The following is an 18202-nucleotide window of genomic DNA, read 5'->3' on the forward strand; positions in this document are numbered from 1 at the left end:
CTCAGTCTCTTGAGTAGTAATATAGCCATGAGCCACTGATGCTCTGCTTTACTTTCAGCTTTTTATTGGTTAATTGAAGACAAACACCTCATGGACTTACCTGCTGAGACTGGCTTTAAGCCAGGATCCTCAGGTTTCAGCCTTCTGAGTAAGTAGTGTTATGCCAAGTCGTGAGACGACCACCCAGAAGGCCACCGAGACTCAGACATTCCAAAATGCAAAAGCAAGGCAAGACTTTATTCAATTGGGCCGCGGCCCGGGCCTGGTCCTACCCACCGACACAGCGGAGGTTAGGAGGAAGCCCCGAGCTGCGATTGCATAGGGCTTATAAAGGCAAAAAACAAAGTTACAGCAATCAGGTGTTCAAGCAAGACAAAAAACAAAGTTACAGCAATCAGGTGTTCAAGCAAGCAAGATTAGGACACGGGTACAAATCTGATTGGCTCAGGGCTCCAGGCATTCTGGGGGTGGTTAGAGTTAAGCATTCCCAGGCGGTTACAGTTCTTGACCGGCTGAGCCCTAATAAGCTTGCCCTGGGTTTGCTCATAGTTTAAACAGACAACAAAACGGGGGCTGCCTGAAAATGGGGTTTACTTTAACTCTTCATTCCCTCCTTCAGTAGGATTACAGTCCTGAGCCATTTGTACTGTGTTCTTAACAAAAGTTTCAGATGAGCTTGTTATCAGGGTCACAGGCTACAAGACCATTATTTTCTTATGCTATTTCCTTATGTTGGCTAAAAATGAGTAATCAAAAAATGAAATTGAGAATTGATTATATTCACAGTAGCATCTAAAATTATAAGAAAAATTTAGCCATAAAGGTACAAAAGTTGTATTTTTAAAACTATAGAACATTGCCAACAGAAATTAAAGATCTAAATAAATGGAAAAACATTCATTTTCATGGATTAGAAGACTCAATATTGCCAAGGTGGCAACTTTTCCTAAAATTATCCATAAACTAAGTATATATAAAAAATCCCGCTGGGTGCTGGTAACTCATGCCTGTAATCCTAACTACTCAGGAGGCTGAGATCTGAGGATCACAGTTCAAAGCCAGCCAGTGCAGGAAAGTCCATGAGACGCTTATCTTCAATCAACTACCAGAAAACTGGAAGTGGAGCTGAGGCTCAAAGTGGAGCTCAGGGGCAGTGCCTAGGCCCTGAGTTTAAGAAGACCAAAGGGTGTGGGGCAGTGGGGTATAAAAAATCCCATCAAGTTTTTTTTTCTTCTCTTTCTAGAACTTGACAAGCCAACCCTAAAATTTACTTGAAAATTCAGAGAACCAGAATAAGCAAAATAAACTTGAAAAAGGAAAGTTGGAAGCATTAATACTGTTTGATTTCATTACCTATTGTGAAACTGCAGTTATTAAGACCAGGTAGCATTGCTGCAAGGATAGGCATAGATCAGTGGAACAGAATGTAGACTCCACAGAGAAACCTTTGTGCATATGGTCAGTTGATTTATACATATGGACACAATGCAGTCTGCTCAGTCTGCATTGCAATCAAGGTAGTGAATGCTTTACTGTGTACTGGATAAACTGCTACATTACCCTTGATACTTGACAAATTACAATGCTGGGATTGTGTGGGCTTCAATTGGATTTTGTGTCAGGTATATTTATACCTTGGACACACTTTTCATGGTATATTAAAATGAAGATGCTTTGAATTTAAAGATGTGACTTTTTTCTTCTTAAATTTCCTTTCTTGTAGTGTTACAGAAAGATTAGGGGCTGCATAAAGCTTTGCTTTTGGATCTGGTATATGTGTGGGCTATATTAGTGTTTGGTTGTCTTAGAAAGATCCCGTTGGTTAAAGGAAATAAACTTGATTACTAAATTTGCCTCTTTTGTATATTTTTCTGATATAATCAGTGCAAAATGAGCTGTTTATTCTACACTAAAGGTTTATTTACCTTTATTTGAGTATTCAACTTTATAACTAAGGCAGAGGTTCTGTTATCTTTTACAGAGACAGCCTACACCTATGGACAATTGTAAGTGTATAAAATTGAGCTTCTATATATGTGGCCACTGTAATTGTACAGATAAAGGTTTCAGTGCTTTATATTTGACAGATTTTATCCTGAAGAGATGTAAAGACAGAAGGGCTAAAAATTAGAATTATGGTTCCCACTTTGCTGAGTTTCTTAGTTGTGACACGCTTCTTCACTTTACCTTCTCTTGGAGCATGATAATTGGTATTACTTGTTTTGATTGGATCTCAGAAACTGCCTACTTAGGCTGTTCTGTCCTACTCCCTCTGGATTTCATGACCTGATTATTTTCTTAGCTTACTTGTCCTGGGAAACTTTGCCTTCTTTTTATCTTGGGCCCTCCCTGTCAGGTGCTCCTGGCAGCCAGGAGGGGCATTGGAGCTTTTCTCTGCCGATTGTCAGGAGAAAGTGACAGTGAAAACATCTTTGCTGCTGATGATGCAGAGCTTCTGTTTTCCAGTTACCCAAGAGTTTAGATTCTTTTCTGTCCTCATGATTTCTTTGGGAATCTATGTGACCCATGTGTAGGGTGAAAATTAAAAAAAAAAAGGGGGGGGGGAAGAAAAGGTTGGGAATATAGAAATTGAGGACAAAGTAGACAAAAGCCTGTAGTTTGAGGTTGTCAGGAGTATTTTAACCTGACTGAAGCAGGGCCAAGAAGTAGATGATGGCATAGTATCTCTTGTCCTCTTGGGTTTTAAGCAGCTGCAAAAGGAGGAGGAACTGTGGCTTGTATTTACCAGGCCACATCTGAAGAAAAAGCTTCCATCATTTGCTATCTTGATATGGAGGGTTCTGCATTGGAATATAAGGAAATGAGCTATTACATGCTTCAGAGGTAAGTTTTAGGCAATGTATATCTTCATTAAGACACTAAACACTAGAGTTTATGGGAAATTTGATGGGTTTCTTTAAATATCTGTGAAAATGAATGCTTTTTAAAATATTTGCTCCTGAATTTCTAAATGATTTATTTTACGTTCAGAATTTGAATGAAAGACATGTGAACATATGCGTGTTACTATAACTATATTGCAAATAAGCACCTTATGTGGACCTTGCTATGCTATTAGTTTGTTAGGGTAATTGGGTTTGTGCCAACTTTACCCACTGGGTTTGGCTGTCATTTTGAGTGAAGTCTTCTCAGCTATTATGAAGGATGGATTTTAGTTCTTTCGTGTGTAGTATCCTGTAGAAGCTAGTTTTGCTGAAAACCTTTCTTGAATAGTCTCTGAGGCCAGAAAAGATGCCTGCAGTAATAGTCTTGGTATAGAGCCAGACTGGAGTTGTGGAGGATGCCCAACTCTCTTATCCTAGGAACTTTTTTCATTAGAAATCAAGCTCAGGAGGAACTGAGTTGGGGCTTTTTGTTTTCTTAAAGGTTTCTACCTTCCCAGGAGAGGATTTCCATGAAAGACTTGTTACAAAGCAATAATTAAGGGTCCCTCCATTATCTTTTTGTTCTTTTGCTTGCTTGGCTTGTATTCTGAAGTTATTATTTTGAACAAAATTTCCTGAAAATTAAACTGGAGTTAGGCAAAACTAGGGAATAAAAACACCACTGACAATTGTGTATGTGTGTGTGTGCATGCGTGCATGCTCATGCATATGTGTGCATATGTGTTTGTGTATGTGAGTATTGGGGCTTGAATTTAGGTCCTCAGGCTCTCCATTTGGCTATTTTATTCCAAGCTGGTGCTCTTCCACTTGAGCCACATCTCAACTTCCAGCTTTTTGCTGGTTAATTGGGGATAAGAGTCTCACAGACTTTGCTGCCTGGTCTGGTTTTGAACCATGGATCCTCATACCTCACACTCCTGAGTAGCTGTGATTACCAGGGTGACCCCCTAGTGCATGGTTGTCATAACAAATTTTTTTCTTTGAAATTCCTATACTGGGGCTTTAACTCAGGGCCTAGGTGCTGTTCTTGAGCTTTTTAGCTTAAGGCTAGCACTGTAGCACTTGAGCTATCTTCACTTGTGGCAATTTGGTGGTCAATTGGAGATGAAAATCTCAATAGACTTTCTTTTCCAAGCTAGCTTCAAATCCTCAGATCTCAGCTTTCTAAGTAGTTAGGATTACAGGCATGAACCACCAGTGCTCAGCTGACATAGAAGTTTTTTTCTGTTTATTTTTGCCAGTTGTGGAGCTTGAACTCAGGGCCTGAGCACTGTCCCTGGCTTCTTTTTGCTCAAGGCTACCACTCTACCACTTGAGCCACAGTGCCACTTCTGGTTTTTTCCATATATGTGGTGCTGAGGAATTGAACCCAGGGCTTCATGTATACAAGGCAAGCACTCTACCAGTAGGCCATATTTCCGCCCAACATAGAAGTTTTTCAAAGTCTACTTTATTGAGTTGTAATTTACATGCAATTGAATATACCTATTTTTTAAAATGTACTTTATTCTTATTATAAAGGTTATATATAGTCCACGAAACTCTTTTATCTCCAATAAACTACTCAGAAAAAGCTGGAAGTGGCACTGTGGCTCAATTGGTAGAGTACTATCCTGGAACAAACGATTTTGATCAGGGACAGAGCCTTGGGCCCTGAGTTCAAAACATATACTATGTGATTGTGTGATTGTGTATGATAGTGTGTGTGTGTGTGTGTGTGATATTTCAAAGCAAAGATAACTAATATACAGCATAGAAAGTTGATCAGTTCCTGGGTAGGAAAAATGACTGTAAAGGGGGATAGGGATGATAGAAATCTCTATACCTCAATCTCAATTATGATGACAGTTGCTTAATTAGATACATATATCAAAATCAGTATAAAACTGTGATTTTAGCAGAGTAAGTGGCTTATATCCATAATCTAGCTACTCAGGAGGTGGGAATCAGGAAGATTATGATTGGACACTATCCTGTACAAAAGGTTAGCATCATCTCAATAAGCTGGACATGGTGCTGCACAAATGTAATTCCAGCCAAGTGGAAGGCTACAAGTAGGAGGATCACAGTCTGAGGTCCACTGGAGCAAAAATATAAAACACTATCTGAAAAATAAAAAACAAAAGGGAAGGGCCTGGGGCTTAAATGGTAGTGTGCTAGCCTTGAGCAAAAAGTTCAGGGACAATGTCCAGGTCCAGATTTCATGCCCCAGGACCAGCACAAAGAAAAGGGTGGGGCATGGCTTAAGTGGTAGAGCACCTGCCTAGCAAGTACAAAGCTCTTAGTTAAAACCAGAATACCACCAACCTTGCTGCCTCCAAAAAATTTTAGCAAGCTGTTCATATAAGATAGATATATTTGAATGGTATTCACTAGACACTATGTTGAAAATGAACTATACAACTTGTGGGTAGGAACAAGAGGGAAAAACTGGGAGAGAGTGAGGGATGTGGTGACATTGTTCAAAAAGAAATGTACTCCCAGGCCCTGAGTTCAAATCTCATGACCATCAAAAAAAAATGTACTCACTACCTAACAACTGTAACCCCTCTATACATCACCTTTATAATAAATCTTAAAAAACAACTATCCTATGACACTGTCTCCAGACCACTGTTGTTATCATCATAGATGATGCATGGTACAGTTGGAACAACACTGAAATGATAAATAGAAAACCTGTTTCCTGTTTGTATCACAGACTTCATTTGTGATCTTGGACAGATCATTCTACTTGTAGAGCTCATTTTCTTTATAATCCTTCTCAGTTTTAATCCAGGTACAAAATAATTGCTTTGACTGAAAATGATTAGGAAAATTTTAGTAGGTTGAGTAGCATGAAATGTCACTGTCTTAGCAGGTGAATGAACTCAGTGATATTCATTAGCAAGCTTAAACACTGAGTGCCAGCGAGAATCCTTGTTCTGTAATTAAGTCTAGTAGGAAAAGAAGCCACTACTAGTCTCTGCACAGTTCCTTTTTGCTATCCTGTGAGTGGTGCTTATGCAGCCACCTTTTAAGTCATGTAAAATGTAAGAAGAGCCTTGCTGAGTTTTTTTTTTTTTTCCTCGTTGAGTTTTGGTAGAGGCACTGAGGGAAGAAAGAGTTGCTCTGATTTTTTTTTAAATATATGAAACTATAGGTTCATGGAAGATAATATGCTAGCTATTGGAAAAGATGTATGGAAGAATTCTGTACTATACTTATGGAAGAATTACATTCTAAAGAGCTGAGGAAAGAAATGCTCATTTAAAACTGGAGCCAACAGTAGAAAATGCTAGTACCATAAAATCTTGCAGCAAGTGGTCTGGGATTGTGGCTTCGTGGTAGATTGCTTGCCTAGCATGCATGAAGCTCTGGGTTCAATTCTTCAGTGCCACATAAACAGAAAAAGTCAGAAGTAGCACTGTGGCTCAAGTGATAGAGTGGGAGCCTTGAGCACAAAGAGTCTAGGACCTGAGGGAAGAAGGAAGGAGGAAGGGAGGGAGGGAGGGAGGGAGGGAGGGAGAGAGGGAAGGAGGGAAGAAAGAAGGTCATTATTGTGCTGGTGGCTCATGTCTCTAACTGTAGCTATTTAGGTTGTGATCTGAGGAAAGTCCATGAGACTTCTATCTTCTGATGTCCACCAAAAAGCTAGACGTGGAAGTGTACTTCCAAGTACAAGAAAGCTTTGTGAAAGAATTACACAAAAAAAGCTAAGAGACAGCACTCAAGCCATGAGTTCAAGCCCCAATACTGGCCCCTCCTCCCCTCAAAAGAATATTATTATAACTGGTCATAGAACTATATAAAATATATAGCTAGTTATGTGTTATTTGTTTATTTATTTTTGCCAGTCCTGGGCCTTGAACTCGGCCTGAGCCACTGTCCCTGGGCTTCTTTTGGCTCAAGGCTAGCACTCTGCTACTTGAGCCACAGCTCCACTTCTATCCATATCCTATATATGTGCTGCTGAGGAATCGAACCTAGGGCTTCATGTATATAAGGCAAGCACTTTTGCCACTAGGCCATATTCCCAGCCCCTGTATGTTAGTTATTGTTATAACTAGTTCTTAATTATACAATTGGACACTAGAAATTACTTCTGCCACTTGTGCCTTTGTATTCATTCCGCCTTTGTACTCATTCAGTCTTTCCCACTCCTGCTTTCTTCCTGTGGTATTTTTCTTTTTTAAAAAATTTTACTGGGGCTGGGGATATGGCCTAGTGGCAAGAGTGCTTGCCTCACATACATGAGGCCCTGGGTTCGATTCCTCAGCACTACATATACAGAAAATGGCCAGAAGTGGCGCTGTGGCTCAAGTGGCAGATTGCTAGCCTTGAGCAAAAAAGAAGCCAGGGACAGTGCTCAGGCCCTGAGTTCACAGCCTAGGACTGGCCAAAAAAAAAAAAAAAAAATTTATTGTACATAAAATTGTTGCTGTGTATTGTAAGAAGTTGGGTTACAGTTGGTGAGGGAAGAAGCAGTTATAAAGTTGCTAAGTTTTTCTTAATTATGGAATTCTTTTTGCTACTTCTGCTTAGGCTTATTTATGTATATCTCATTTTAATCTTTATGGTTACATTGTAGCCTGCTGGAGGTATCTTGTACATTGTTTTTCCATACCAATTGATAACCTACTAATTCCTGTTTGATTTTATAGTGTTCCCTTCAGAAGCAGTTAAAATTAAGTAAAGTGAAGTTACTGGATTATTTTATGAATTAGAACAGTTTATTTGTTTTGTTTTTGCTGCCAGTCCTGGGGCATGGACTCAGGGCCTGAGTACTGTCCCTGGCTTCTTTTTGCTCAAGGCTAGCACTCTACCTCTTGAGCCATGTGCCACTTCCAGCTTTTTTCTCTGTATGTGGTGCTGAGGAATCGAACCCAGGGCTTTAGGTATACAAGGCGAGCACTTTACCACTAGGCCATATTCCCAGCCCCTGATTGGTTGAAAAAGCAACTGTTCCCTTGATATTGACAAATAGGAGTCTTTATTTTTAACTTTCAGTGAAGTTTAGGATTAACTACCAACTACCAATAACAATAGGAATATGGCTGTATTTAAAAAAATCCCATCATTAACAAGTAAGTTAGATTTGTTTTTCCTTTCCTTTTAATTTCAAGTGATCCTCCTAAGTATTGCTTTAGTATCTCTAGACCACTAGCTGAAATCATGACCATCTTGTTACTTGTTACTGCTTTTTTCTTTAATTACTTTATCTTGTTTCCATTTTTTTTTTTTTTTGGCCAGTCCTGGGGCTTGGACTCAGGGCCTGAGCACTGTCCCTGGCTTCTTCTTGCTCAAGGCTAGCATTCTGCCACTTGAGTCACAGCGCCACTTCTGGCCATTTTCTGTATATGTGGTGCTGGGGAATCGAACCTAGGGCCTCATGTATACGAGGCAAGCACTCTTGCCACTAGGCCATATCCCCAGCCCCTCTTGTTTCCATTTTTATATTATCTCTTTCCTTTTTTCCTCCTTTCCTTGCTCTCTCCACCCCCCCTCTTTTTTGTGCTGGTCTTTGGGCTTGAACTCAGATCCTGGGCAGTCTCAGAGCTATTGAGCTTAAGACTCATGCTCTACCACTTGAGCCACAGCACTACTTCCAGCTTTTTCTGTGGTACTGAGGAATCCTTCAGGGATGATAGACAAGCACTCTACCACTAAGCCACCTTCCCAGCCCAGGTGTATTGATTTTATGTCTAAACATTTGTGATTTTGTAGTCTTCTGCGTTTCCCTAGCATGAATCTTCTATGCCATTGGGATATCTTCAAATGAAAATTGCCTTTTGTATGCTAATGGAAGGATTAGTGACTGGGAACTAGACTCCTGGATAACCTCAGGATGAGGTCTGGTTGCCATGGAAGAACCAACCTGTTCTTAGAAGGTTGGAACCTTCTGTCTCGATCCCTGACCTCTAGGGAGGTGAGTGGACCTAAAGGTTGAGTGGATCACCAAGGACCAATGATATACTTAGTTATGTCCTCATGATGAAGCCTCTGCAAATGACCTCTGAACTGTGGTCTTTAAAAAGCTCCAGAACATTGATTACATGGAGATGCCTGGAGAGTGGTGTAACTGAAGAAGGTATGAGACCTCTGTGCTCTTCTCACATACCTTGCCCCATGCCTTGCTTTCCTTCCATTTTTCATATTGTATCCTTTGTAATATCCTTTATATGAAGTAAATGAATGTGAATAAAAGTAAAGAGTTGCCCTGAATCCTGTGAGATGCTCTAACAAACTAATATGACACAAAGAGGAGTTGTATGAGCTCTAATTGATTACTGGTAGGTCAGAAGTACAGGTCATGATCTGGGACCTGGCATCTTGAAGAGGGTTGAAATCTTAGGGACTGAGTCCTCAGCCTGTGGGATCTGCTGCTATATCTAGGCAGATAGTTTCGGAATTGAATTGAATTAGAGGACATCCAACTTAGGCTGCAGAATTACTTGGTGTGTGGGGAAAATCAATTACATATGTGGTCACAGAACTGTTCTATGTTGTGAGAGTGTGGTAACAGAAAACCTATTCTTTTTTAAAACTCCATTAAGGTCTCTTATTGTTTCTGATAATTTATATAATTTGTAAATAATAATGTCATCCACAAATGACAGTTTAGATTCTTCTTTTTTAATTTTCATGACTTTTTTTTTCATTTTATTTTCCTTTCTAGGTCCTCTGCCAGTTTTCTATTTATGGATTTTCTAAAATCAAACCATCCTTGCATACCTTGGGATAAATTTAACGACCACCATGGAGTAATTTTTTAAAACTACTTTGTCCATCTTTGCCTTAATATCTAGTTCAGATATTTTGTTTTTGCACTTGTAGTCATTAGTCCAAGTGGACCTGAAAATTTCCCTTCATGTACTACCTTTGTTTACATTTTGGTCTACCACATTGTTACTCTTAGGACTTTTACTTTTTCTGTTGTCTGGAAATTTGGTGGATAACTCCTCTTGAAGGTTCAATAGAATTTCTTTTAAGCCCTCTAAGACCTGATATTTTCTTTATAGAAAAATTTTAATCAGTTTTTTTTTAATCTTGAAAGGATATAGTTGCAAAATTAGATTGTAGGAAAGGAAGAAAACAATGTGTACTGGAAGAAGCAGTTGTCTTTAAACCAATGTACCAAGGAGATTTCTTGTTACTGTCTTTTTTGTACCAGTCCTGGCGTTTGAACTCAGAGCCTGAGCATTGTCCCTGAGCTTTTGTGCTCAAGGACTAGTGCTTTACCTCTTGAGCCACTGCTCTATTTCTGGCTTTTTGGTAGTTAATTGAAGATTAGAGTCTCACAGACTTTCTTGTCTGAGCTGGTTTCAAGCTGTGATCCTCAGGTCTTAGCCTCATGAGTAGCTAGGATTACAGGCGTGAACCCACTGGTACCTAAAGAGTTTACATACATTGTCAGTAATCATCAGAATACCCCCTTTCCAACAGTTTATTAGTAAAGTCTAGTTATGGGACGAGAAACTACATTAAGAATTATAAGCAATGCATTCAACAGTGAGAATTGGTTACTTAGATATTAGAAGGATAAGAGAACAAAAAAGAGATGCTGAGTTAACTGAGTTAGCTTTGGGAAGCAGTTGTCACCAGTAGGACTGAGAAAACAAAGATACTGTTATCAAAAAAAGGCTTTGACTAGCTAGTGCTCAAATTCCTAAGGAAAGTCTGTCTAGGTGATGGATAGACTCAGCAACATGGTCTAGACATTAATTCAGTGGTACAAGGATGTTATTCCTTGGATGTCTGATCTGTAACCAATGGTCCTAAGGCTTTTCTTATGAATGCTAAACGAATTGATAGACTGCAGTTAACTCTCTGTTGCCTTTAAAGCAGTGTCAGTAACAGCTGGTAAATAATCTCTTTTCTCTTTTCTGACTTCTCATTTATGGAACTGAGCAGGAGAGAACTATTAAAAGTGTCATAGCCACACTGACACAGTGCAAAGTATATAAGGGCAGGCCTGCAATTGAGAGGCAATATCTAAATAACTGGAAGAGTAAATATTATGCATACTTTATAAAGAAAACAGAAGCTGAGCAAAGTTGAATTGTTTGTCAGAATCACTGGAGTTATTAAATGGACACATCTGGAATTTAAACAGAAGCTTGTTCTGCTTCTGCCACTGTGTTATTTCAATTACCATTATTTTATGTACCATTTGGAAAATAGCACTTCCAATTAAATAAGGTCTTAAGAATCTCTGTATTAAAAAAAGTGAGGCTACTTTTTCTACCCTTTGCCAGGCCTGGAACTTTAACTTCAGGTCTTGTACTCTTGCTAAGCATTTTTATTCAAGACCGATGATCTACCATTTATTTAAGCCACACCTCTGCCTTTTTGGTGGTTCTGATTTTGTGCTGGTTAATTGGAGATAAGAGTCTCTCAGATTTGTTTGCCTGGCTGCCGTCATCAGATCTCAGCCTCCTGAGTAGCTCAGATTATAGGTGTATACCATTGGTGCTTGGAGTGAGGCTCTCTTAAAAAACTGACAACATATGATATGTTTCTAAAGCATTTGTTTTTAGTTGCTGATTTTGATGTCAATGGGATATCTAAGTAAAACACTTCATAGGTAATTATTGCAAGTGTGGAGTTTTAGCTCATAAGAAAGGTGAATGGTAGAAATACAGAGATTATGGTCATGTGTATGCCATAGTTGTGATCCAGAAATAGCATTTACAATCTGAGTCTATTCCTTTTTTTTTTTTTTTTTTACCATATCATATTTCCTAATTCTTTGTGATAGTCTCTGTTGACAAACCTTAATTTGTTGTTGTTATTCAGGAGCTTGGATCTTTTCTCCTTAAATTTTCCCAACTAAATTGTTTGTTTTCTTTCTTCCATTTGAAAAGTGTGTGGTCTCCCAGCATGTAAACCCAAAAGTCTACTCTTGAAGTACTGTTATGAGTAGAGTAGTGAAATCAGATCTCCAGAGGATGTGGGTGATGTGACGAAATCCTATCTATGTATTTTAATGTTTTCTTTATTTTTGTAGGTCCAGCATGTCTGGCTTGCACCTCGTAAAACAAGGTCGAGACCGAAAGAAAATAGACTCACAGCGAGATTTCACTGTGGCTTCACCAGCAGAATTTGTTACTCGTTTTGGGGGAAATAAAGTAATTGAGAAGGTAACTTATAACTTACTGAACTAACTGAACTATTTAATCAAAAGTATATGAGATTTAATGTTAGATTTGTAGTTAAGATTTTTTTTTTCCAAAATGACATTTAGATTTTCAAAAACTTGGTCTTTTTATTCGGAATTTTTCTTTCCATTCCTAGCATCTGAATATAATTTTATTGTTTTCTGAAGCATATATTTATTGGTAATAAATTAGTCATACCTGATTAAGGAGAAGAAACTACTGCTCATAATGTTCCTTTTGAAAGATTTTGCATTGATTTGACAGGGAGTATTTAAAGATTGACTGACTTGTGGGGTGCTGATGGAAGATATTAGGTGATAGCATTAGACTTAGAGCTAAGGCAGTGGAGGCTTTCAGATTTAAACAGTTTGATACACTGTGACTTCTGGCTTCCACCAGGCATTTGAGATGTCCTAAGGGACTAGACCACATGAAATACTTGAAATTTTTCATGTATTTCAAAATGTGTCATTGTTATCTAAACTGTGTCAGAGCTGAGAGAATAACTTGGTTGAAGTAGCTTATGGTATTTAAATGATGAAAGGATGGGGACCAGTATTCCTACTCCTAAAAGTACTGCTTCATTGGTGTCTGTGTCTTTTTTTTTTTTTTTTTTTCTGCCAGTCTTGGGGCTTGAACTTAGTTGAACTTAGGACCTGGGCACTGTTCCTGATCTTTTTTTGCTCAAGGCTAGTACTGTACCACTGGAGCCACAGCTCTGCTTCTGGCTTTTTCCTAGTTAATTGGAGATAAGAATCTCATGGACTTTCCTACCCAGGCTGGCTCCAAATCTTCATTCTCAGATCTCAGCCACTTGAATAGCTAGGATTATAGGTGTGAGCCACCTGGCCTATTAGTCTTTCAATTAAGGTAAATTAATGTATCTATTAGCCTATTTTATCCTTAGAGGCATGATTGAAAGACAAGTTAGGAGGTGAAAGGTTTATTTATAGAGAAGACTCAGAATCATTTGATTCTTTCACCGCCTTTTCCCTTTCCCTTTCCCTTTCCCTTTCCCTTTCCTCTTCCCCTCCCCCCCTTCCCCTTTCCTTTTCCTTTCCTTTCCTTTCCTTTCCTTTCTCCTTCTCTCCCTGCCCCCCCCCCCTCCATTTCCTTCTTCCTTTTTTGGCAGTACTGGGTCTCACACTTGTTAAACTAGTACTCTTAGCCATAGCACTTGTGCCATGCTCTTTGATTCTTATAGTTTTTCTTGTGACCCTTCTTTCTGTCTTTACAAATGTAAGGGATTGATAGTTCAACATTGTGGATGGACGTGATTGATGTCAGGGTTGAGTTTATTCGGGCCTCTGTGTCTTAGTTTATTAGAACAGAAAACGGTACATGACACCAAACAGTTTAGTCTTCCTCTGTTCCTCATTAAATAATACATCATCTCTTTGCAATTTGTTTTCTGCTATCCTCTAGTAACAGCTATCATAAAATAATCCACAAACAGGGGTATCAGTAATGACTTCTTCGTCAAGAAATAAATGAGAAAGGAAGTTCTGAAGTATTTGCTTAGCAAATACTTAAAACTATTGCTGGATCATGTGGGAGCTGGTTTCTAATACTTTGAACTAGCTAGATTTACTGGTTGAAGTTTTGAACTTTTTAAAGAGACATCTACAGAAACCTCCCATCTTTTTCTTTTGTCGTTGTTTTCCTTTTTTGCCTTTTTTTTCAATTCCCATCTCCCTTCCTCCCAGGTTCTTATAGCTAACAATGGAATTGCTGCAGTGAAATGCATGAGATCTATTCGTCGGTGGTCTTATGAAATGTTTCGAAATGAGCGTGCAATCAGATTTGTTGTCATGGTCACACCTGAAGACCTGAAAGCCAATGCAGGTGAGTTATTAGCTTTATATGTACCACCAAACATAGACCATTGACTGGAACAGCCTGTAATTAGGAGGATGTTAACTAAGGAGATTCCCAAACCCAGGATTTCCAGTGAAATCCTATGCAAAGAATTTATCTTTAAAGAGTGTAAATAATAGGCATATAAAAGTGATGTACTAGCTGGGCGTCATTTGCTCAAGCCTGTAATGCTAGCTACTCAGGAGGCTGAGATATATGAGGATCATGCTTGGGCAGACAAGTCCAGGAGACTCTTCTCTCCAATAAACTACACAGAAAAAGTTGGACGTGGCTCAAGTGGTAGAGCACAAGCCTTGAGAATAAAGAAAGAGGTTTAGGGACAGTGTCTAGGCCTTGATTTCAAGCTTCAGGACTGGCAAAAAAAAAAGTGATAATATTATAGTTAATTCCTGTGTTCTAATATTCCTGTGATGAAGAGACAACTTGGGACCCAAAGGTTGTTTTTGTTTTTTGTTCCAGTCCAGGGGCCTGGGCCTTGTCTCTGAGCTACTTTTGCTCACAGCTAGTACTCTAAGTGTCTCATGGACTTTCTTGCCCAAGTTGACTTCAAACCACAATCTCAACCTCTTGAACAGCTAGGATTACAGGCAGGAGCTACCAGCTCCTGGCTCCAAAGGGGTTTTTGTTAAGTGAAGTTTCTGCATATTCTCTCTGAACAGATGGTCCTGTGAGATGTGTGGCTAGTCTTCTCTATACTTTTTGTCACTGAAGTGTAATCTTAAAGGTAGATTAAGAATATTCCTAAAGAGTAGAGATTATTATATATATATGTCTTCATAAATGGTGAAGTCATCAGTTTATTAGAACCAGACATTATAATATGAAACCATTTAGATCACTTTCTAAGGTCTCTGAGCTCCAATTTTTGTATCAGTAAAAGGATGATAATAATGTCTGTTTTACTAGAGAGTTTTAAAGATATGATTATCTTTAATACATGTAAACTATCTTACATGGTTTCTTTTCCCCAAATCCATTCTGCTTGGTACTCTTGTGAATTCATTTATTCATTCATTCCATGAACATGGAGACCTGTAGTTGAATAAGATATGATCTTATTCTAGGAAACAATTGCATTGTAGTCAGGTATTAACATGCTGTATTAACATGCCGTGTTATAATAGGACTGAGAACATAGAAATGAAACATCTAGCTCTTGGAGAAACAGTTAAGAAAGCTTTCTGAAAAAGGTTATGCCTTTAGCCTAGAATGAGTAAGAATTAGTGTACAAATTACAGGACACTAAGGTGTGCCAGGCAGGAAGAACAGCATGTGTAAACATATGAGGGTGTGACACAAGTGGCTTTCTGGAAATTACAGGTGGCTTATTAAAGTACAAGGTTTGTTAAAGTGTTCGTTAAAGATGGTCAGACCTTATCTGATTAGGTGTGTATGTGGCTGTGCATTTTTATTTGTGTATGTTACATATGAAATGTGTTGCATTTTAAATGGATAAGCTTTTTTTTTTTTTTTTTTGGCTAGTCCTGGGGCTTGGACTCAGAGCCTGAGCACTGTCCCTGGCTTCTTGTTCAAGGCTAGCACTCCACCACTTGAGCCACAGCACCACTTCTGGCCTTTTCTATATATGTGGTGCTGAGGAAGACAGGTAAATACAGGAAGATTTGGTAACTAAGGAAAGAGCTAATGTTCACTGCTGGATTTTTAATTTGGTTGACTAGAGTGGTGCCAGTATCACCAACTAAAATAGATAATATAGCAAGAAGAGCAAGGTTTGTTAATGGGGGGATAGATTCACTTTGGAGTATTATGCAACATACAAATCCCATATATTCCATAAAAAGTTGGTTTTATAATTCTAGAATTTAGAAATAACTAGAGCTATGTGGTATAGTTAACCCTACTCTCCGTAGGAACTAATAGAAATTAGAAAGGACTAAGTATGAAGTTTTATGGAAGACTATGCAACAGACTGGGAAAGACCTGTTAGCAAAACAGAAATAAAGAAGTAGAAGAAGCAAGCAAAGAAGAACCATAAAGAAAAGAGAATTTCAGGCCAAGTGCCAGTGGCTCATGCCTATAATCCTAGCCACTCCAGGAGGTTGAGATCTGAGGATCACAGGTCAGAGCTAGCAGGGGCAGGAAAGTTCATGAGACTCCTACCTATAGTTAATCATTCAAAAACCAGAAGTGGAGTCAGGTGCCTGGGGTGCGCACCTGTAATCCTGGCTATTTAGGAGGCTGAGATGTGAGGATCATGGTTTGGAGCCAGCTGGGGCAGAAAAGTCCCCGTGAGACTCTTAACCTCTAATTAACTACTGGAAAACTGAAAGTGGCACTGTGGCTCAAGTGGTAGAGCTCTAGCCTAGAGTACAAAGAAGCTAAAGTACAGCTCCCAGGCCCTGAGTTCAAGCCCTATGACCTACTGAAAAGAAAAAAAAAAAAGCCAAAGATGGAGATGTGGTTCAAGTGATAGGTTGGAGCAGAAAAAAATGAGTAAACAAGATTGTGAGGCCACACACACACACACACACACACACACACACACACACAGCACAAAAGATTGTGCCTGAACTCTTCTGTTGTTAAGCAGTTCATTATCTTACAATACACTCTCTCTCTGGATAATTTTGATGATTGCTAGGAAGTTCCTCACATTAAACCTAAACAGGTCTTCTTGAAATGGCTACTATTGGTCCTAAGTTTAGAACTGTTTTTTTTTTTTTTTTTGCCAGTCCTGGGCCTTGGACTCAGGGCCTGAGCACTGTCCCTGGCTTCTTTTTGCTCAAGGCTAGCACTCTGCCACTTGAGCTGCAGCGCCACTTCTGGCCATTTTCTGTATATGTGGTGCTGGGGAATCGAACCGAGGGCTTCATGCATAAGAGGCAAGCGCTCTTGCCACGAGGCCATATCCCCAGCCCCCTAAGTTTAGAACTTTTCCCCAAATCCTAGCCAAACATCCTTACAGGGTCTTTGAGAAGAAAATTAACTGAGCTTCCTCTTCTACCCTTATAGTCTGGATCAATTTAAAAGTATACTCCTCCAGGAATTTGGTTCAGAGACATTGTGATAAAGTAGAACAAGCTGAAGATTGAACTCAGTCTTAGCTCAAAATCCTGACTGTGCTGCCAATTAGTTGTGTGGCTTTGGACACTCTGCTTAACAATTTGTTGCACTCAATTAGTTTAGTATTAAGAATCAGAGGAAGTGGTACTGTGCCTCAAGTGGTAGAGAGCTAGCCTTGAGCTGAAGAGCTCAGGGACAGCGCTCAGGCCCAGAGTTCAAGCCCCACGATTGACCAAAAAAAAAAAAAGAATTGGGGGTACTAATGGTGATGACTACTAAGCCCAACACTACAAATGTCCTTCCATCCTTGCTTGTAGTAGAGCAATGTCAGCTAATAACAGAAAAGCATGGCAGGATAGCAGCTAAGAACAAAGATTTCAAGCAAGCCCAAGCCTGTCCCTGGGCCCTGCTTGCAGAACTCTGCACGTTATTTAACTTCTCATCTATTCATGTATAAAGCAGACAGAATAATAATATCTATGTTGCAGAGTTATTCTGAAGATTACGAAGCATGCTGATATTTACATAGTGCTTGACTCTTAAAAAATGAAAATGAAGTGTTAAAGAACTGTTGGATTGGTATAGGAGTATGTTAAATACAGTGACAAACTCATTACAAGTAAATGGTACAGGAAATTATCCCGTTCAAGTTTGTTCTGGGGCTACTTGTGATAGCCCTTTTACATAGTTTTGCTATGCTATTGCATTTCTGGAGTCAAATCATGTGTTGTTCATTTATCTGCTTGTTTTTTCAGAATACATTAAGATGGCAGATCACTATGTGCCCGTGCCTGGAGGACCAAACAACAACAACTATGCAAATGTAGAATTAATTCTTGATATTGCCAAACGGATCCCAGTACAAGTAAGAGAGTGCTTTTAAAGCAAATTCAGCATTTTATAGTTAAGTGCAAGCTTGTCAACTTTTAGGTAAGGCATCTTTTTGAAAATTCTTAAATGCTTTTTTTTGGCCAGTCCTGGGCCTTGGACTCAGGGCCTGAGCACTGTCCCTGGCTTCTTCTTGCTCAAGGCTAGCACTCTGCCACTTGAGCCACAGGGCCACTTCTGGCCATTTTCTGTATATGTGGTGCTGGGGAATCGAACCCAGGGCCTCATGTATAGGAGGCAAGCACTCTTGCCACTAGGCCCTCTTAAATGCTTTTATGTGGAATATTTAAAACAGACAAGTAAAGACGGAAAGAAAGGAATGATTAAAAATAAGGTAAATGTAATATAAATAGAAGGTGTAGAAGG

The 18202-nt window shown here is 39.2% G+C and overlaps 1 protein-coding gene across 5 annotated transcripts in view; it reads left to right on the forward strand.

The window, feature by feature from the left end:
* Nucleotides 1-18202, forward strand: part of Acaca (acetyl-CoA carboxylase alpha) — a 270437-nt gene that overhangs the window by 69513 nt on the left and 182722 nt on the right. For all 5 annotated transcript variants that reach the window (XM_048365118.1, XM_048365120.1, XM_048365123.1 and 2 more), the window contains 3 exons: nucleotides 11896-12028; nucleotides 13753-13891; nucleotides 17704-17813. In XM_048365118.1, coding sequence (XP_048221075.1) covers nucleotides 11896-12028; nucleotides 13753-13891; nucleotides 17704-17813 — 382 coding nt within the window. The remainder of the gene's footprint in view (nucleotides 1-11895; nucleotides 12029-13752; nucleotides 13892-17703; nucleotides 17814-18202) is intronic.

This window comes from Perognathus longimembris, chromosome 17, assembly GCF_023159225.1.
Source record: "Perognathus longimembris pacificus isolate PPM17 chromosome 17, ASM2315922v1, whole genome shotgun sequence".
Lineage (NCBI taxonomy): Eukaryota > Metazoa > Chordata > Mammalia > Rodentia > Heteromyidae > Perognathus > Perognathus longimembris.